Here is a 15,231-nt window from a genome sequence, read left to right as displayed (position 1 = left end):
TTCAGCCAACTCAAGCACATGAGTCTATCCCTCTGCATCAAAGGTAGGAGCCAAAAAAACAGTGGAAAACAAGGAGAGTCTTGCTCCTGCAAGGAGGTCTGGCCACACTTGCATGCTTGCCTCACTGCAGCAGAGTCCAACCGACTGCAGAGGGGGAAAGAGCAGCTCATAATGAAAATGATCATCTATGACCATCATTACAACTCACTGCTTCAGTTGACTATAAAGGTCCTGTTTTCCACACCTATAGGGAAATGCATTCTGGAAAGAAGTTACAACCTCATGGTGCTGGCCAAATAAATTAAAAGGCAACCCCCCTTTTTATACGCTCAAGCCCCTACAATTTCTGGCATTTACGTAAGACACACTGCCATTTCCAACCTGCGCTGTTACCCAACACCCGCCTCCAGTGGCCCTGCCTGTAGGATCACCCAAAGAGAGCAATACAGGCACCAAGTGGGAGCCCAGGACAGCTCTCCCTCCACGCCACGTGCTGCCAGGGCCCAGAGACCCTATTTCCAGTCCTTCCCTTCAGGACCTGCTTTTGCTGCTCTGCCCGAATACTCCTCTACATGAGCTGCAGCCCTTCTGCATCCCAACTCCTCCCCCTACATGTATGAAGAACGCGAAATAAGCCTCAGGAAACCTCGTCTCACCCTGGCCTCCAGCTTCTAAGCTCTCAGGTGTCCAGGAGGGCACAGCGAGCTTGTATGTCCACCGCAGCCCTGGGTGGCAGCAACTGCTGGTTAGAGCAGCACAAATCCCTTCTGGGTCCCTTCTCCCTTGCTGCTGAAATACCACCTAGGGGCCTGGGCAGAAGTTCCTTCACAGATCCAGCTGTGTGGCCATGATGGGAGACATCCTGTGAACAACTCCAGATGCAGAGGGCAAGGTAGGAGCAGCCAAACACTGCAACCCCTTCCGCTAACACGGTAGGCATTACGGTGAGGCTGGGTTGGGGGAGGATATGAAACACTCGAAAATATGAAGTCAGGTAAAGAACAGACCCAAAGAGCCAGGCAAAGAAATACTCTGGCCAAGAAGAGCTCCCCCATTTGCCAAAGTCAGGTTATTTTATTTTAAGCCGCTCAGAACATCATCGGAGAAGCCAGTGGCCAAAAATGGGTCAAGGAAGATCCTCATTTCAATCTCCCTACAGAAATCTCCATCCTCCTGGTACTGAGGTCCCTGCGTAACAGGGATGGCATGCAGGATTCCTGACGTCAGCACGTGACAAGCAGCCATCCCCTCTCTTTCATGTCAGCCTTGCTTTACTTAGCACAGTAATTGTTAACATCTCAGCTCTCCAGCGGGGCCAGCACATCTTATTGTTAGCCTACATGGTAAAAATAAAATCTGATTGCAAGGAACCGCTTGGCTTCAATTATAACATCAGTGTTAATTACAAGTGCAGCTGTAATTGCAGAGAGGGAAGGCAGAGTGGCAATGATGAGGAGTGGGCGAGCCGACATTTTCCAGCCCAGCCCTCCCAAGGGACAGGACAATGCTTTTGCCTCCTTAACAGCAGTTGCAGCAGTAGCAGACAAGGAGGTCTGCATGGCTCACGCTGCTCTGCCTGGTGGCACCTCCTGAAGAAGAGGCATCTAATCTGCTCCCAGCCCCTTGAGACTTTCTCTGATGCTGACACAACTTTGATGCGTTCCCTCCACCTGGATAAAATCCATCCCGACTCACTCACGGGAACGCCTCAGAGCCTGTACGCTGCCATCCCCACCTCCACGTGTACCAAAAGCCACAGCCACAACCTCTGTTGCCTTCCCTGAGCCTGCCTGCATCAGCTCAGCAGCTGGCAGGCCAGGGCTAGAGGCGGCATCTCATGCTTCCGCAGCCCTTGGCTGGGCTTCTGGACACTGCCAGCTCTGGGGGTGCCAACAAACCTCCCCTGCTCCCTCCTTCATGGGGCTCCTTCAGAGGGATGCTTCTCCCAACTCTACAACATCAGGGAGCAGCCTGGAAGCCAGCAATCCCTGTCAAATTCAGTAGGAGTAGACACAGGGATTTCTACTTTTGCTGGATCCGGCTCTCATCTCTGTCCTCACCACACAGGTGAAAGGGAAGGAGCGTTTAAGGTTCTTCTGGTTTGCCTGGAGCATGGCTCAGAGCAGCCAAGGGCCCAGCAATGCTCTGTGCCAGGTGAACGTCCCGGTGTCTAAACACTAACAGCTTCACTACTCACCCACCCACTCACACTGCCAAGGACTTGTCAGGAGTGCCTTGAACCCACCTCCTGACAACCCCAGGACCAAAGGACACCCATCCGGGCCCCAGCACGCACATGCTTTGTGCCCACAGCCATGAGAATTTTTTTCTCTCCATTCCTTTATTGTGTTCACAACGACCACGTGACGTGCAGCACACAAAACAGAGGGAAACAAAACAAAGCATCACCAACGCAAGAAATTTGGGATGAAATCAAGACGGAGAACAAAAATACATACTTACAGCTGCACGTCATGAAGCTCACAGACAAGACCTTAAGGAATCACCTCCAGCAATAGTTAAAACGAGAGGAATAAACACTGGGGAAGGGAAAAAATCTGATGGGCAGGAGTGTCCTCTACAGTAGAGCATCTTAAGAGTGGGATGTGGAACAGATCCAGGACCACTCTCATGCCAGCACACTGCTAGGTGGAGGGCGTGTTGCCCAGCTTTACAGTGGACACAGAACTCTGACTGTTCCCTGATGCAGGTGGCTAGGGGACAGCATGTTACAGCCACCCCCAGCTCCAGTGCACCCATCATTTTTAAGGAGAGAAATACTGTTTGAGAAAAGACTCTGTTCCCATCAGAGATGATGAGACTTCAGCTCTTAATGCTAAGGGGGAAGAAACAAGCCAAGAACTTGACTATTAAGAGAGGCAGCTGTAAAACACTTTCCAATGGGCCAGGGGAAAAAAAGCCAGTCCAAACCCACTCTGGAACTAAGCAGGGCTATTCGTCGGTGCTGATGTGCGTCTCAGAGATGCAATTCCCATTCTGAAGGTCTGCTTCTTCTCTGCTCATCTAGGGGACCAGCTGCTGGCTTGAACTGCTGAAAGCACAGCGGAGCTAAGGGCTGATGGACAACAAGGCTGGCCTCCTGTATGCCACAGGAACCTCCCAGAGCTGCTTATTGCTCACAGCTGGGACCGTTCTGTGAGCCAGCAGATTCCCAGGAGATCTATCCTGGGAGTAAGGTGAGGTAAGGTCCCTGCTGTTCATTAAGCTCCTCCTGCCAAGGTGGCTGCAGACACCTCTGCAGAGGTATCTAGGAAGAAAGCATTTGCTACCTGTTTCCTGACCCAAACCATTGCCTACAGAAATCACCTGAGTGTAATCACTTTGCAGGACCCAGAGGGTGCTCCTGTCAGAATGGCAGCAGGAGTGACAGTAGAGGAGTTTTAATCAGATGTCTCCATTTCACATCTGTGAAGTGGAGACAATTATTTCCACTCTCCTTTGTCCACACAGGTTTCGGAGGTAGTAAGTGGAACTTCCTCGGAGCTAGGTGTTTTTTTATTTACAGCCACCTGTGCAGAGTTTCTGACACTGTGTAGAAATGGTCAACGACTGAAACCAGTTAACAACAAAAAAGCCAGCAGATGGCACTCAAGAATATGCAAGACTCTCGAAATGTGCAACACCAATAAAAACTTGCATCTGCAGTGCACAACAGCAACATGTGCCTCATTACATCGACAGGCTACCAGAAGGGCTGAGAAAGAGGTCATGATCCCAGTGGTGCCCTCCAGGCACCACAGTAACCCAAAGTGCTAAAACCACAGTTGCTTTAATCTCTCTTATCAAAGGGATCCAGGCAGCAGGATTTTTTGGATCCAGACCTGTGCCTGGGAGCAGCTTGTGTTTTGGCGGGGATGCAGCTGGGCAGCACTGCCGCTCCGTCTGCGCTCTCCGACAGCCAGCATTCAAGCGCAGGAGAAAGCTGTGGGTAAGCATGGCACAGGGCCCGTCATGGCTGAATATGATCAATCTGGCATTCTCAAGAGCACTAAAACGTCTCCTAAACACTGCTAAAATAACAGCAACAAGCCTCCCCTCCTGTACAAGCATCATTAGAGCAAGGCCACCCTCCTCCGCGATCCCAGGCTCTGGCAAGGCGTATCTGCACGAACTGACATCCACTCGGCTATCGGGCAGCTCTGCCGAACACATCCAGATGATACAGAGTTTCTGGGCTGCCACGCCTGTCTGTGCCTGTTTTTAAAGTTGTTAGTACTAGTGATGCTTGGAAGCCTGAAATAAAAGGTTTTCAAGCAGGTAAACAGCTTAATCTTCTGTGGGGGTTTTCTATTTTCTATAAAGCAATTGGCTAATTCCAAGTGCTTCCCCACGAGCCTCCTGTGAAGGTTTGAAGCACCTTTTTCCAAACAAAATCCAAGACTCTAATGCACCACGTGACCCCTCAGAATGGAGTCTTTCAAGAAAAAGAAGCTATCATGAGCCCATCAAAAGAAACAGCAGCAGAAACATCGGCCCCTGCAGTGAAACATCCTGGTAATTTTCTCTGTACAGGAATTTCAGAGCTTTTTGCTTTGCTTTCCTGACCCAAACAGATAACCTCACGGGGACTACAACAGGATGGAGCTGGCTGGAGAAGACTCCTGGTTATGAACAAACATTTAATGACACGTTACAAACTTGGGGGACGAGCTATGCAGAGAGTTTCCTACCAAGTGACCTGTGGAAGCAGGTGCAGCACATCCAGTCCAAAAGACACCATCAGTGAACCACAGCCGCAGCCCCAACGAGCCCCACAGACCCCTTCGCCTGCCAACATGTGTGCCTGTCCCAGCTGGCAGACCCATCACGCCATTCCCTGCTTTCTGGCCTCACCAACAGCAAGGTGCTCCCTCCCTGCTTCGGTTCCTGATGCGAATCTGCAGAGAATGGCGATCTCTCCCCTTTAAACCTCTCTGCAGGCAGGTGGCTAAGCACCAGGAGCCCAAAGCCCTGCAAAAGCCAGCGGACAGAGACCCCTGAATGGGAACGCTCACGTGCCAGCCCAGTGAACCCTGCCAAACCTGCCAGCTGTGCCCAGCAAGCCTACTGGTGAGACTGGGGGCAGACAAGACTCAAGGCACATTTCCTCAACAGTTCCCACCCCGTTCCAAGGCTGGGAACCCTGACAGGGATGCCCCAAAGCAGCAGCTGTCAGCTATGAAACAGCACGGACAGCAAAGCGCCAAGAGGAAGGAGGCACCACGTACCACAAGCTGCCTGGCTCTGGATCAGGAGGAAAAGGCAACCGTGTCTTCTTCACACACCCCTGCACCAAACCACAAGTCAGGCTGGCAAAGAGCAAGGCAAGAGGGCTCCCGGTGAGCACAGTCGGGCTGGCAGAGCAGGGCACATTTCAAAGGCACAACACCAGTGGGATCTGCTGGGACGGCTACACGGCTGTCCCCTGGACACAGCTCATGGCAGCTCAATGCCTTACACATATCATCTGCTGCCACTCAGGTCAAGGTGGCTCCCAGACCATGGAAAATTCTGACATGAGTAATTTTATTGGTTTTGTCCAGCTTGGATTGAAAACAAATGCCACGGAGGCACTGGAATGGCCCTGAAAACCTACGTTTTAAGAACCGGTTCATCTGTACATTCCTTGCAAAATAACCCAGTTCCTGGTGCCCCCTGGGCGAGGTGGCTACATGACCCAGAATGCCGTTTGGGACCCCTTGTGCAGCCCTGGCTCCACGTGGGGTGCAAGAAGCTGCAACATGGGCCTCCAGGTGTTAGTACGGGAGGCAATGGGAACAGGGGAGCACAGATAATCCTGAGTAAACAACCAGCCAAGCCTTCCCTTGGCAGCCTTTTTCCATTGTCTATTATGTACAGCTGGACGAGTGTCAATAAATTACCAACGGAAATGAGCTCTGCTGAGCAGGCAGTTTGGCTTGAACAGCTGTATTCTACATGGCACAGTGGCATTTCAGCTCCACGGAGCTAGCGGTGGTAAATCAGGGATTACCAACTGCCTTCAGGGGTGGGAAGGAAGAAAGCAAACCCTGCACAGAGGGAGGGAGAGCACCTGGCCTGCCCCAGCCAAAAACAACACCGAAAGTGCATGTCTCAGGGGAGGAGAAAGCGAAAAGCCAAGCAGGCGGCGGTGAGTCACGGGAAGCTGCCCACCTCCTGCCCGCCACCACCAAGCTCACACACAGCACCACCGAGCCACTCTCCACACACTTGCTCCTGCAGCTTACCCACGGGGGAGCAGGGTGGGGAGCATGGGACAAATCAATGCAAAGGCTTGCATAAGATCATTGGGAAGCTTGCCATGGCCCAGGCAAGCTTGGGAAGAAAAAGAAAACCACGGATGGGTGCGATGAGGGCTCCAGCTCCTCCATCAGCACATCTCTGTGCTACCCAATGTTACACCCTTACCTGACACCCAACTTCGCTGCACCAGCCCCTGCTCCAAAGGCTGGCTGGCAACCACTGCCCGCAGAAAGGTGGTCCCACAGCCGGTCTGCACAGGGAAGGAGATGTGGAGAACTGGGGAGAGCAAGAGACACGTCTGATGGAGACTTCTTCCTTCTGACACAACTCGACTGGTTGGCTCCTTGCAGAGTGAAGTGAGGTGCGTTTGTTAACTTAAGCAACAGCAACCCTGCTTTTGTCTATCCTGACAGAGTCTCTCAGAGGGACCTCGGACACAGATTTCCAGCGTGACAGCAAGCTACATCTGACCTATTCTGTAGAAGATCCTGTATTTTCACCTTGCCCACCACCTCTGAGGGGGGCAGACCCCACAGCAACCCCCTGTGTGAGTGCTGTGCGCAGTGTCCAGCCAGGCAGGACAGCTGGAGCCACTGCACTCACTCCCTGCCGCAAAGCCCCCGTAAAAACCACCCAGCAAACCCATAAAAACTTTGTGGTCTGCCTTAGGGTGGCTGTTAAAAATAATGATGTTGAGAAACAGGAGGCTCTCATTTTCAGAAAGAAAGGCATTAAGTTGCAAAGTCGTTGAGGCCTGTTTATTATTTAGCATCTGTTTAATTTCAGCCAGGAAAAAATACCTTGGAGGATGGAAGGCTGAACTGGTAATTCAATCCTTTGGCTCCAGCCTTAGCGAGTCTTGTAATTAAGACACAGTGAAATCAGAGATGATTTCAACTTGTCTTCTTGGAAAGACAGATAAAACCAAAGCCCACCTACCCACACGCGACGGGACCTAAAAGGGTTGAAATCAGACCACAGGCTGTGCGTCCTGGCCACGCAGCTCCTGCGGGCTCTCCTGGTCTCCCCAGCCATCAAGCTACAGCCAAGGTAAACTATGAAATCAGTCTGAACATGACTAGGAATACGGAGGGGAGAGGAGTAGCGCTCACAGAAGGAAACCAAGCAAAACACAACCATCCCCCAAACCTTTTCTGGTTGTCGCAAGCAAGCCAGGTAACAGTTTGTGCAAACCAGGCTAGTCAAATGCCAGGTCCCCACCAGGGACCCAGAAACACTTTCCCAATTAAGGACTTGTCAGAGGATGGTAATTGACAGGAGGATTCATTTCCCAACTGCAAACAGCAAGGGTGGCTATTTCTATGGGTTTAAGACAGACTGAATATCAAAAGCCGAACCAGTGGAAAACAGATTTATGAATTCCCTAAACAGAAAAAATAAACCCGATTTCTTAAGCATTTGGCTGAGGTTTTTTGAGTCACCTCCACAGTACCACCAGCAGCCTAAGAACCCAAATTCCCTGCCTGTGAGTTCCTTGCAGCAGTGACCCTTCTCTCCATTATTCGCACAAAACAGTCCCGGGCCATTACATTCTCCCTTCACTCAAAAGCTCCCCAAAGCAGGTCTTCTATCCAAGAAATCGCGTAAGCTGTACATAGCATTCAAGGTTTTATCCTCTTGCCCACCCACATTTATGTGATTCTACGCATAATTCTGCCCAGCGAAGGGCGATGCTGACATCCTCCACCTATTACTCTCGCAAACCATGAGAAATCTCGCACATCCTCTACCTATTCCTCTCACAAACCATGAGAAATCTCCCACGATGCTGCAGTGCTGCTACGTAGCACTTCTCCCAACATTGTTCTTTTGTGGAGAAAAAGAGGACCTCGCTGTCAGATGGAAGTAAAGGCACTGTACTTCATCTCCTCTTCCCCGAACCGAACCCTCAGCTTGTGATGGCTAGCAAGAAGCCAAGCACAGCCAGCCGCCTCACCTCGGAAAGCACAGCTGGGCTTCATTTTCTCCTTGCCCGAGTCTTACAGCTCTTCCTCGACTTTTACATCTTCTTTAATGAGAAAACGTATCACCCTCCCCAGGAGACAAAGGACGAGGTGATTTTTCTACTCCCAGTTGGAGCAGCAAGACACGGGTGCTCATAGCGTAACACCAGGAAGCAGCAAAGGGAAGACAAACGCGTTCTCTATCAGACTTTTAAGCCGAAATACCAGCTGCCTGGCTCTTTTTTTTTTTTTAACTAAACAACCAGATAAATGTAACCGGAGGGAGAGTGCCTCCCGTTTCTACAGCAACGGAGGGCCGGGCGCGGCGCTGGCAATGGCTCCCCTGGAGCGGCCGGGGGGAACGGGAACAAAAGCGGCGGAGGCCGCCGGGCAGCGCGGGGGTCCCAGCGCAGGGTCCCCGCCCGCCCCACGCCAGGCAGGCGGCGGGTGAACCCACGGAGAACAAGACGCCGCTGTGCTCGCCCCCCGCCGGCCCCGGAGGGTGACCCTCCGCCGCGGGCCGGGGTCCCGGCCGCGGGGAAGCCGCCCCCGCCGCCCCCCCAACTGTGGCGCGGCGCAGCCCCCCGCCGCCCCGCACTCACCCCAGAGGAGGGTGAGGAGCTGCGCCCGCGGCACCAGGCTCAGCGCGTAGACAGCGCCCAGGTGCAGCAGCCCCATCAGCACCACGTTGCGCCAGACGATGGCCTGCCCGCAGCCCGCCGTGCCCGCCTCGCCGCTCGCCGCCCGCCGGGACACGGCCATCTCGCCGGCGGGGCGCTCGGGGCGGCGGCGGCCCCGGCGCAGCGCGGCCCCGGGGAGCGGTTAGGGGCGGCCGGGCCGCGCCGCCGCATCTGTTGCTGCTGCCGCCTCCATGGAGCTCCCGCGCCGCCGGCTGCGCCCCGCACCGCGGCGGGGGACGGGCGGGGGGCGGCCGCCAGCCCCGCATAGCGACAACCAATGGTGGCCGCGGGCCGCCCCGCCCCGCCCCCGGCAGCGGCAGCGGCGGCGCCGCCCAGGGGCCGCCTCACGGGGGGCCCGGCCGGCGCGCGGGGGCCGCCGCCCCCCTGGGCACAGGGCCGCAGCTTGGTGAGGCGGGCGGCGGCGTCCCCCGAGGCCGCAGCCGCCCGCACCAAGCTACGGCCCCCGAGGCAGCTGCGCCCCCTGAGGCGGCTGTGCTCGATGAGAAGGCTGCCCCCCCCCCCCCCCCCCCCGAGGCGGCTGCCCGCCCCCCCCCCCCCCCCCGAGGCGACTGCGCCCGATGAGGCGGCCGCCCCCCCTGAGGCGGCCGCCCCCCCTGAGGCGGCCGCCCTTGACACTCCTGCCGGCTGGCCGAGGGCAGGAGCAGGCAGACGCTCCCCAGAGAGACCGTTTTCCCAGACGTTTGGCCCTGGAAGCCAGTGGAACCAGAGTGAGGATTCTCGGGAGGAGCAGATTTTCAAGATCTAGTCCATGAAGTTTTGTCTGACTGGGAGTAACAAGGTGGGCACTGAAAACCAAAACACACACGAAGACAGCACGCCTTTCAGCAGCAGTGCGTACCTGAACAAAGACTGTGCCCTGCTGCCCGTTGACGCCATGTTTTGCTGCTTGACTGGACACCAAGCAAAAATTAATTCCAATTCAAATATATATTATACTATAAAGGAAAATAGCGTGCAGTATGATAAAAGGAAAACATACTAGTTATTATGCACAATATGGTAAAGGAGCAAAGCATCAAATCATTACTGCAAAGCAGTACAGAGACTAAGAAAAGGGCACATCACCAGTTATGACCTTAACACCACCCAGGCCCACACTTAGGCTGGGCAGCCCCACTGCAGACAGTGACAAGAGTCTTGCGGTAACTGGGAAATTCCTACACAGTGCACCCACCCATAGCTGAGGCTTCTGCCCAGTCCCGGAGCTCGCTCACCTTTATACTCAGTGAAAAACAAAAATAATTTACACACCCAGTGTATGTAAGCTTTGAAGTTTGTGCCAAGTGCAGGTGTCAGCTGCCTCACCATCCATAAGGTCCACACACACCAGGGACATTGGCCAGGCACCCCAGTGTGGTGGAGTTACCGCCGTGACACAGCTGCACACAGTATTTACTGTCCGGATGGTCCTGCCCACATCTTGCTTGTTCGAGGGGCTCAGGACAAACCCCACCTGCTCATGAAAGTTGTCCTTGAGCTCATTGTCCAAGTTAAGTGATCCCCAATTAAACACAAAAGCTTTTTCAAAAGCAGTAATCAATTTAATAAATTTTTACTGCATTCCATCCTGCCACACATGGAGTCTTGTCGCTGTGGCCTGCTGCTGCTGCTGCTGCTGCTGCTGCTGCTTCTGGAGGCCACGGCAGGGGAGAAGGGACCCCACGTCACTTAGCATGCCACCATGGAGTTCCTTAGAGGCAAGTTCAGCCATGTCGGAAGGATGACCCAGATAGGCGGGGAGCAGCAGGCAGAAGGTAGCTCACTGTTTCTAGCGAGGCACTTCACCTGCTGCAGAGCAGGGAACATCTTGCACAAGCTGAGTATGGGGGGCGGGGGGGGTTAAGTTGTTAGGTGGAAATGAGGTGCCATGTCTGGGTAAAACGTTTGCCTGTGATGCATTTTGTTTAATTTTGAACATTTCTGGGAGGACAGGAGTGAGCAGCACAGGCCGGCTGGCAGCCTTCTGCCCTGGCTGGGGCTGGCTCCTCCATGGTTTGTAGCCCACAATGGCTTTCTGTCAATGCACCAGGACCGCAGATGAGGGTCATTTAACTTGCACTGTGTTTTCCTGCTCTGACCTCCTCTGGGTGCCCAAGGTCAACTCTTCGGCTAAGTCCAAGTTTACCTACTATTGAGTTAATATGTGATACTTGCTTTCCTTTTAGGACTCTGCAATGTGACGTTGGGGGCAGGCAGGAGAAAGGACTCTGTCCTTTAGTGACTTTTCCATCTCTCAGTGTCTGAGAGCAGAAAGAAGCCCCCATCTCTTACATACTGGCTGCTCCCCAGCTGCTGCTGCGTACATTACACCATGGATGACCCTTGGGATTACAGGAAAAAACTGCACAGCCCAAGCTCACCTCTGCACACTACGGCTGACGCAGGTGCACTGCCCTGCATGTTCAATGGAGGAAGATCAGGGCTTGGGGTGACTGAAACGGGAGTGCTGCGAGGCAGCAAGGGAATATGGAGACTGGGGAGCACGTCTCTGGAAAGGCAGGATGAAAGCGCTCATCCTGACCTGGCTCCTGCAGGCTATTAAAGCATGGCACAGAATACAAGTTAGTCTTGTACGCTCATACAGATGCAAGTGGTGCTGAAACCTAGCAGCTGCCTTCCACAGACCTTCCTGCCACCCTGGTAAGAAGCAAACACACATGGAAACTGCTTTACCAGATTTCCATCTAATTGAGTCACTGGTGAATGCATTTGTGAAGGCTCCCTCTGCCACCAGTGTGCATTGGTGCAGTGTTACTGTTGCACACAATACTGTAAGTTTCATATCCTACTTTTATCTTCAGATCATAGCAGTTTTACACAGTGGCCAATACAGCACCAAAAGCAGGTGAACAAAGATAACATGGCAAATGCTCTGTTGTGGCCAGATGCCCTCTGGGTGTGGGCAGTGCTGATGCTTAGGGTGGCAGTGTCAGGTATCTTCTGTGAAGGGAAAGGCCTCATCTCACATCTTAGTAAAGCTGGTCGCATGCAGAGAAAGCTTGTCAAACAGCAGCAAAATTGGAAGGGGGACATCATCCTGTACCCACCCCACTTGGGACCAGAGGGGTCCCTATTGTTCATGGAGTTACTGGTCCTGGTGGAGAAGTAGATGGAGCCCAAGCCACACCGAAGTCACCCCTCTGAGAGTGTCGTTGCACAGTATCGTGTGCGGATAATAATAATAAGTGGAGCCTGTCCCTGTTCCCCTAACGCCTCACCACTAAAATCACCACTCAGGCACTGGGACTTCAGTGACAGCATCAGTGTTTGTCCCAGGATCGCTGCAGTGGCAGTAGGCAGCAGCACATTTTGAGATGTGATGCTGTGGGAATGTCTTCTCTCTATTAAAAATCTACATGACTATGTGGATCGTGATGTCAGGACTACATGCCACAGACAGAGATCTGGACTGTCGGGCTAAGATCTTGCTAGTACCCAAAGATGCAAAGAAAAGACTTTGCAAATCCTACTCCTATTTCCCTTGGTAAAAACTAATACTGGAAAACACTCAGTGAGCCAGAATCATCTAGAGAAGAAACCTGAGGAGCTGCAACCAAAACAGCAACAAATGCAAAAGGAGATTTTCTCAGTAAACATTCCAGGGTTCATATTTTTAAAAGCCAAGGATGTGCCAGTCTGAAAAAAAATATGCCTAAGTGTAGTTCAGAGATCTGGAAACTGCCTGGTTTCATCTGCTGCACTTAATGGTGAAGGTGTAGTGACTGCAGACACGCTGGAAAAGAGAACTCGGCGCAGTGTTTGGAGAGAAAGGTTACAGCCTCCCTCTCCTCTGCACGTCTTGCCTTTGCTGGCAGTCCTAGCTAGACTTTCTCCTGTTGTGTGTGTCCATCTGCTTGCTGAGTTCAGCCTCCTCTGCTGCAATAATGCCTCTTCTGTGCAGATGAAAGAGGCGCCTGATATTTAGGTGTGGTCTCGGTGACCTGTATGTAGCGCTCGGTGGTGCTATCATGAGCTAACTAACTTGAAATGAGTCTCACTGTTGTCTGTCTCAGCACAGCTCTTGCTCAAATCGCACTGATGGGCGAGAGGGCTGAACTGTGGGCTCAAATCTGCTCACAGGCAGCATGCAAGCATGTGACTGCCCCTGGAACAGAGCCTTTCTGAACCTGACTGAAATGCTGCATCAGGTTATTTAACAGATAGGCACAGGCTTCAAGTATTGCTTCAGCACACCTTGCAAGTCAAGGCACATCCTCTTGTAGCCTGGCCAGCAAGAGAGGGCTAATCCGTCATCTGCACTGAGGTGAGAAATGCTTCCCATGGCATGAATCTGTATCTTGCTGGCAAATTCCTAACACTGATGAAGACAGGCATCTCTGTGCCACAAAGACACTTCTGTCTTGCTGGGAGGAAGGAGGTTACAGGTTACTCTTCGCCGACACAACTGTGTGTCAGATAACCAATGCAAGAACAAATGACAAAGACCTAAATCATGTGGGGTTTCTTGTTTCAGATTAAACCATCATGGACTTAACAGGCACTGAGTGCTGCTGCTGGCATTAGGTACTGCCCCACAGAGAAAGTGTGTTTTTATTTCTTGCTTTGCAGAGGGTAGCACAGGGGAATGCAATTAAACCTGCGAGCGGCCCCTGCCTGTTGTGCTGTACTCTGTGTAGCAGCACATGGCTGGGCAACATCATCAGTGTCAGGGTGATGCCTATCCCACCAAAAAGCCTTCCTGCCGAATAACTTGAGACCTAGAGGCTCTTGGCCTTACTGAGACGAGTTGCCAGAGTTGGAGAGCAGCATGGCAGGGGAAGGCAGGCGGACACCAGCTCACGTCCATCCCAAACGGCTCCTGGTGCAGCGCTGGCCTCGACTCCTGAAGGGTGATTGCTAGCAATGCAGGGCTGGACCTGGGGAAGAGCAGCTTTATGGGTGATATTGGTACAAAGCACGTTAGTCTGCTGTGCTAATTAATTACTAATTACAGCTCCTGAGGCAAGTAAATTGGCAGACAGTATATAATTAAACCCAAGATTGGTTTTGATATATTCTAAACGTTCTAGAATTCTCCACCTGGAAGAAAGAAAGAGGGCAGCAGTGATAAAAGGTGGCAAACAGTTCATGAGAACACAGTGAGTATCATTTTAACGCTACTGCTGCCTGCTACCATCACATTTTGGTGCAGAGCTATTTAAAATGTTGACAAAAGTGGCCTTTTTTGTTCTTTTCTCTTGCCAGGAAAAACTGAGTGATGACCCCAAAGCATTGTTCAAAAGAAGATCTTAAGTGGTAAAAAAGGAAACAAAACCTAAAACATCAGAGGGACAAGAAATTTGTGCTTAATGTTTATGTATTGAAGTGCTTCTCATGCACCTGGCAAAGCAGCTGAGCAACAGGTTCTCAAGAATTCTCCCTTTTACTGTCCAGGTGGACACAGACTTACTGATGAGATCAGCTGCAGTTACCTTTTTAGGGTGCTCCTTGTTAAATACTCTTGTAGACTTATGGCTAACTTATAGCTCTAAAGCTGTGAGTTTTGATCCCTTTAGCTTCTTTTGAGTAAGGATTGCATTAAATGTATCCCTAGACCCTGCCTGACCATTTGGTGATGTTTCTGTCCCATGTGCAGGATTAGCAGAAGAAACATGGGAATGGGTGCCTCAGCACACAGCAAGTCAAGGCTGCAAGATTACCCTGAGCTTCGCCATTTAAGATTGGACATGTTGACAGTGTTCCTGGTATCAGTACATTATTTATTACACTCCTCAGTATACTTTGACGGTGGCCTTGGCTCTTGTTCAAAGCTGAGCAAGTCGGGTCGGCACGAGGCAACCCAACAGGACGCTCAGCATCCTCTGCAGGGGAGGCACAATCAGTTGGTGGCAGACATTTGGCCATATAAGCATGTTTTTCCCCTTAGCTTTGAGCCATGCCTGGTTCTATTCATGCTGCCTTGTCTTTGCAATGGATGCTTAGCGTGGCTCAGAACAGTGAACACTTACTGACGTGGAGCCACATAGGATCACAGATGCGGCAGGGGGTGACAAGGGAGGGAAATATCTGACCCAGGGACTCCTTTTTTTTCCTCTCTCAGGCATAACAGAGTCTCCAGCCAGGCTAATGACATGGCAGGATCTGTGCTGCTGAAGCGAAGGACCAGCATGGTGGTGAGGGTAAGGACAAAGCTGAGGGGAGCTTGCGGGACTTTGGGGAGTTGTGCCACTGCTCTGCATGTTGTCTCTGCCGTGCTTCCCAAAATATGCCCCCTCCCCTCCACAGTTTTTTTTGGGAAACAGCTATGGCAGCAAGACACCCCCACCCCCTTTTCTTGCAATAGCCCAGTCAGTCTAGCATAT

The 15,231-nt window shown here is 52.3% G+C and overlaps 1 protein-coding gene across 2 annotated transcripts in view; it reads right to left on the bottom strand.

The window, feature by feature from the left end:
- SCD5 (stearoyl-CoA desaturase 5) overlaps nucleotides 1-9,148 on the bottom strand; it is a 31,518-nt gene extending 22,370 nt beyond the window's left edge. The window contains exon 1 of one of the 2 annotated variants that reach the window (XM_080393393.1): nucleotides 8,810-9,148. In XM_080393393.1, the coding sequence (XP_080249519.1) occupies nucleotides 8,810-8,969 (160 nt within the window). In that variant the 5' untranslated portion in view covers nucleotides 8,970-9,148. Of the gene's footprint in view, nucleotides 1-8,200; nucleotides 8,417-8,809 lie in introns of those variants that run through there. The other variant, XM_080393394.1, reaches the window with a different exon arrangement.
- Nucleotides 9,149-15,231: the final 6,083 nt, after the last annotated feature.

The sequence above is a fragment of the Falco punctatus genome (genome assembly GCF_963210335.1).
Source record: "Falco punctatus genome assembly, chromosome: 1".
Lineage (NCBI taxonomy): Eukaryota > Metazoa > Chordata > Aves > Falconiformes > Falconidae > Falco > Falco punctatus.
This window is presented reverse-complemented; position numbering and strand designations above follow the sequence as displayed.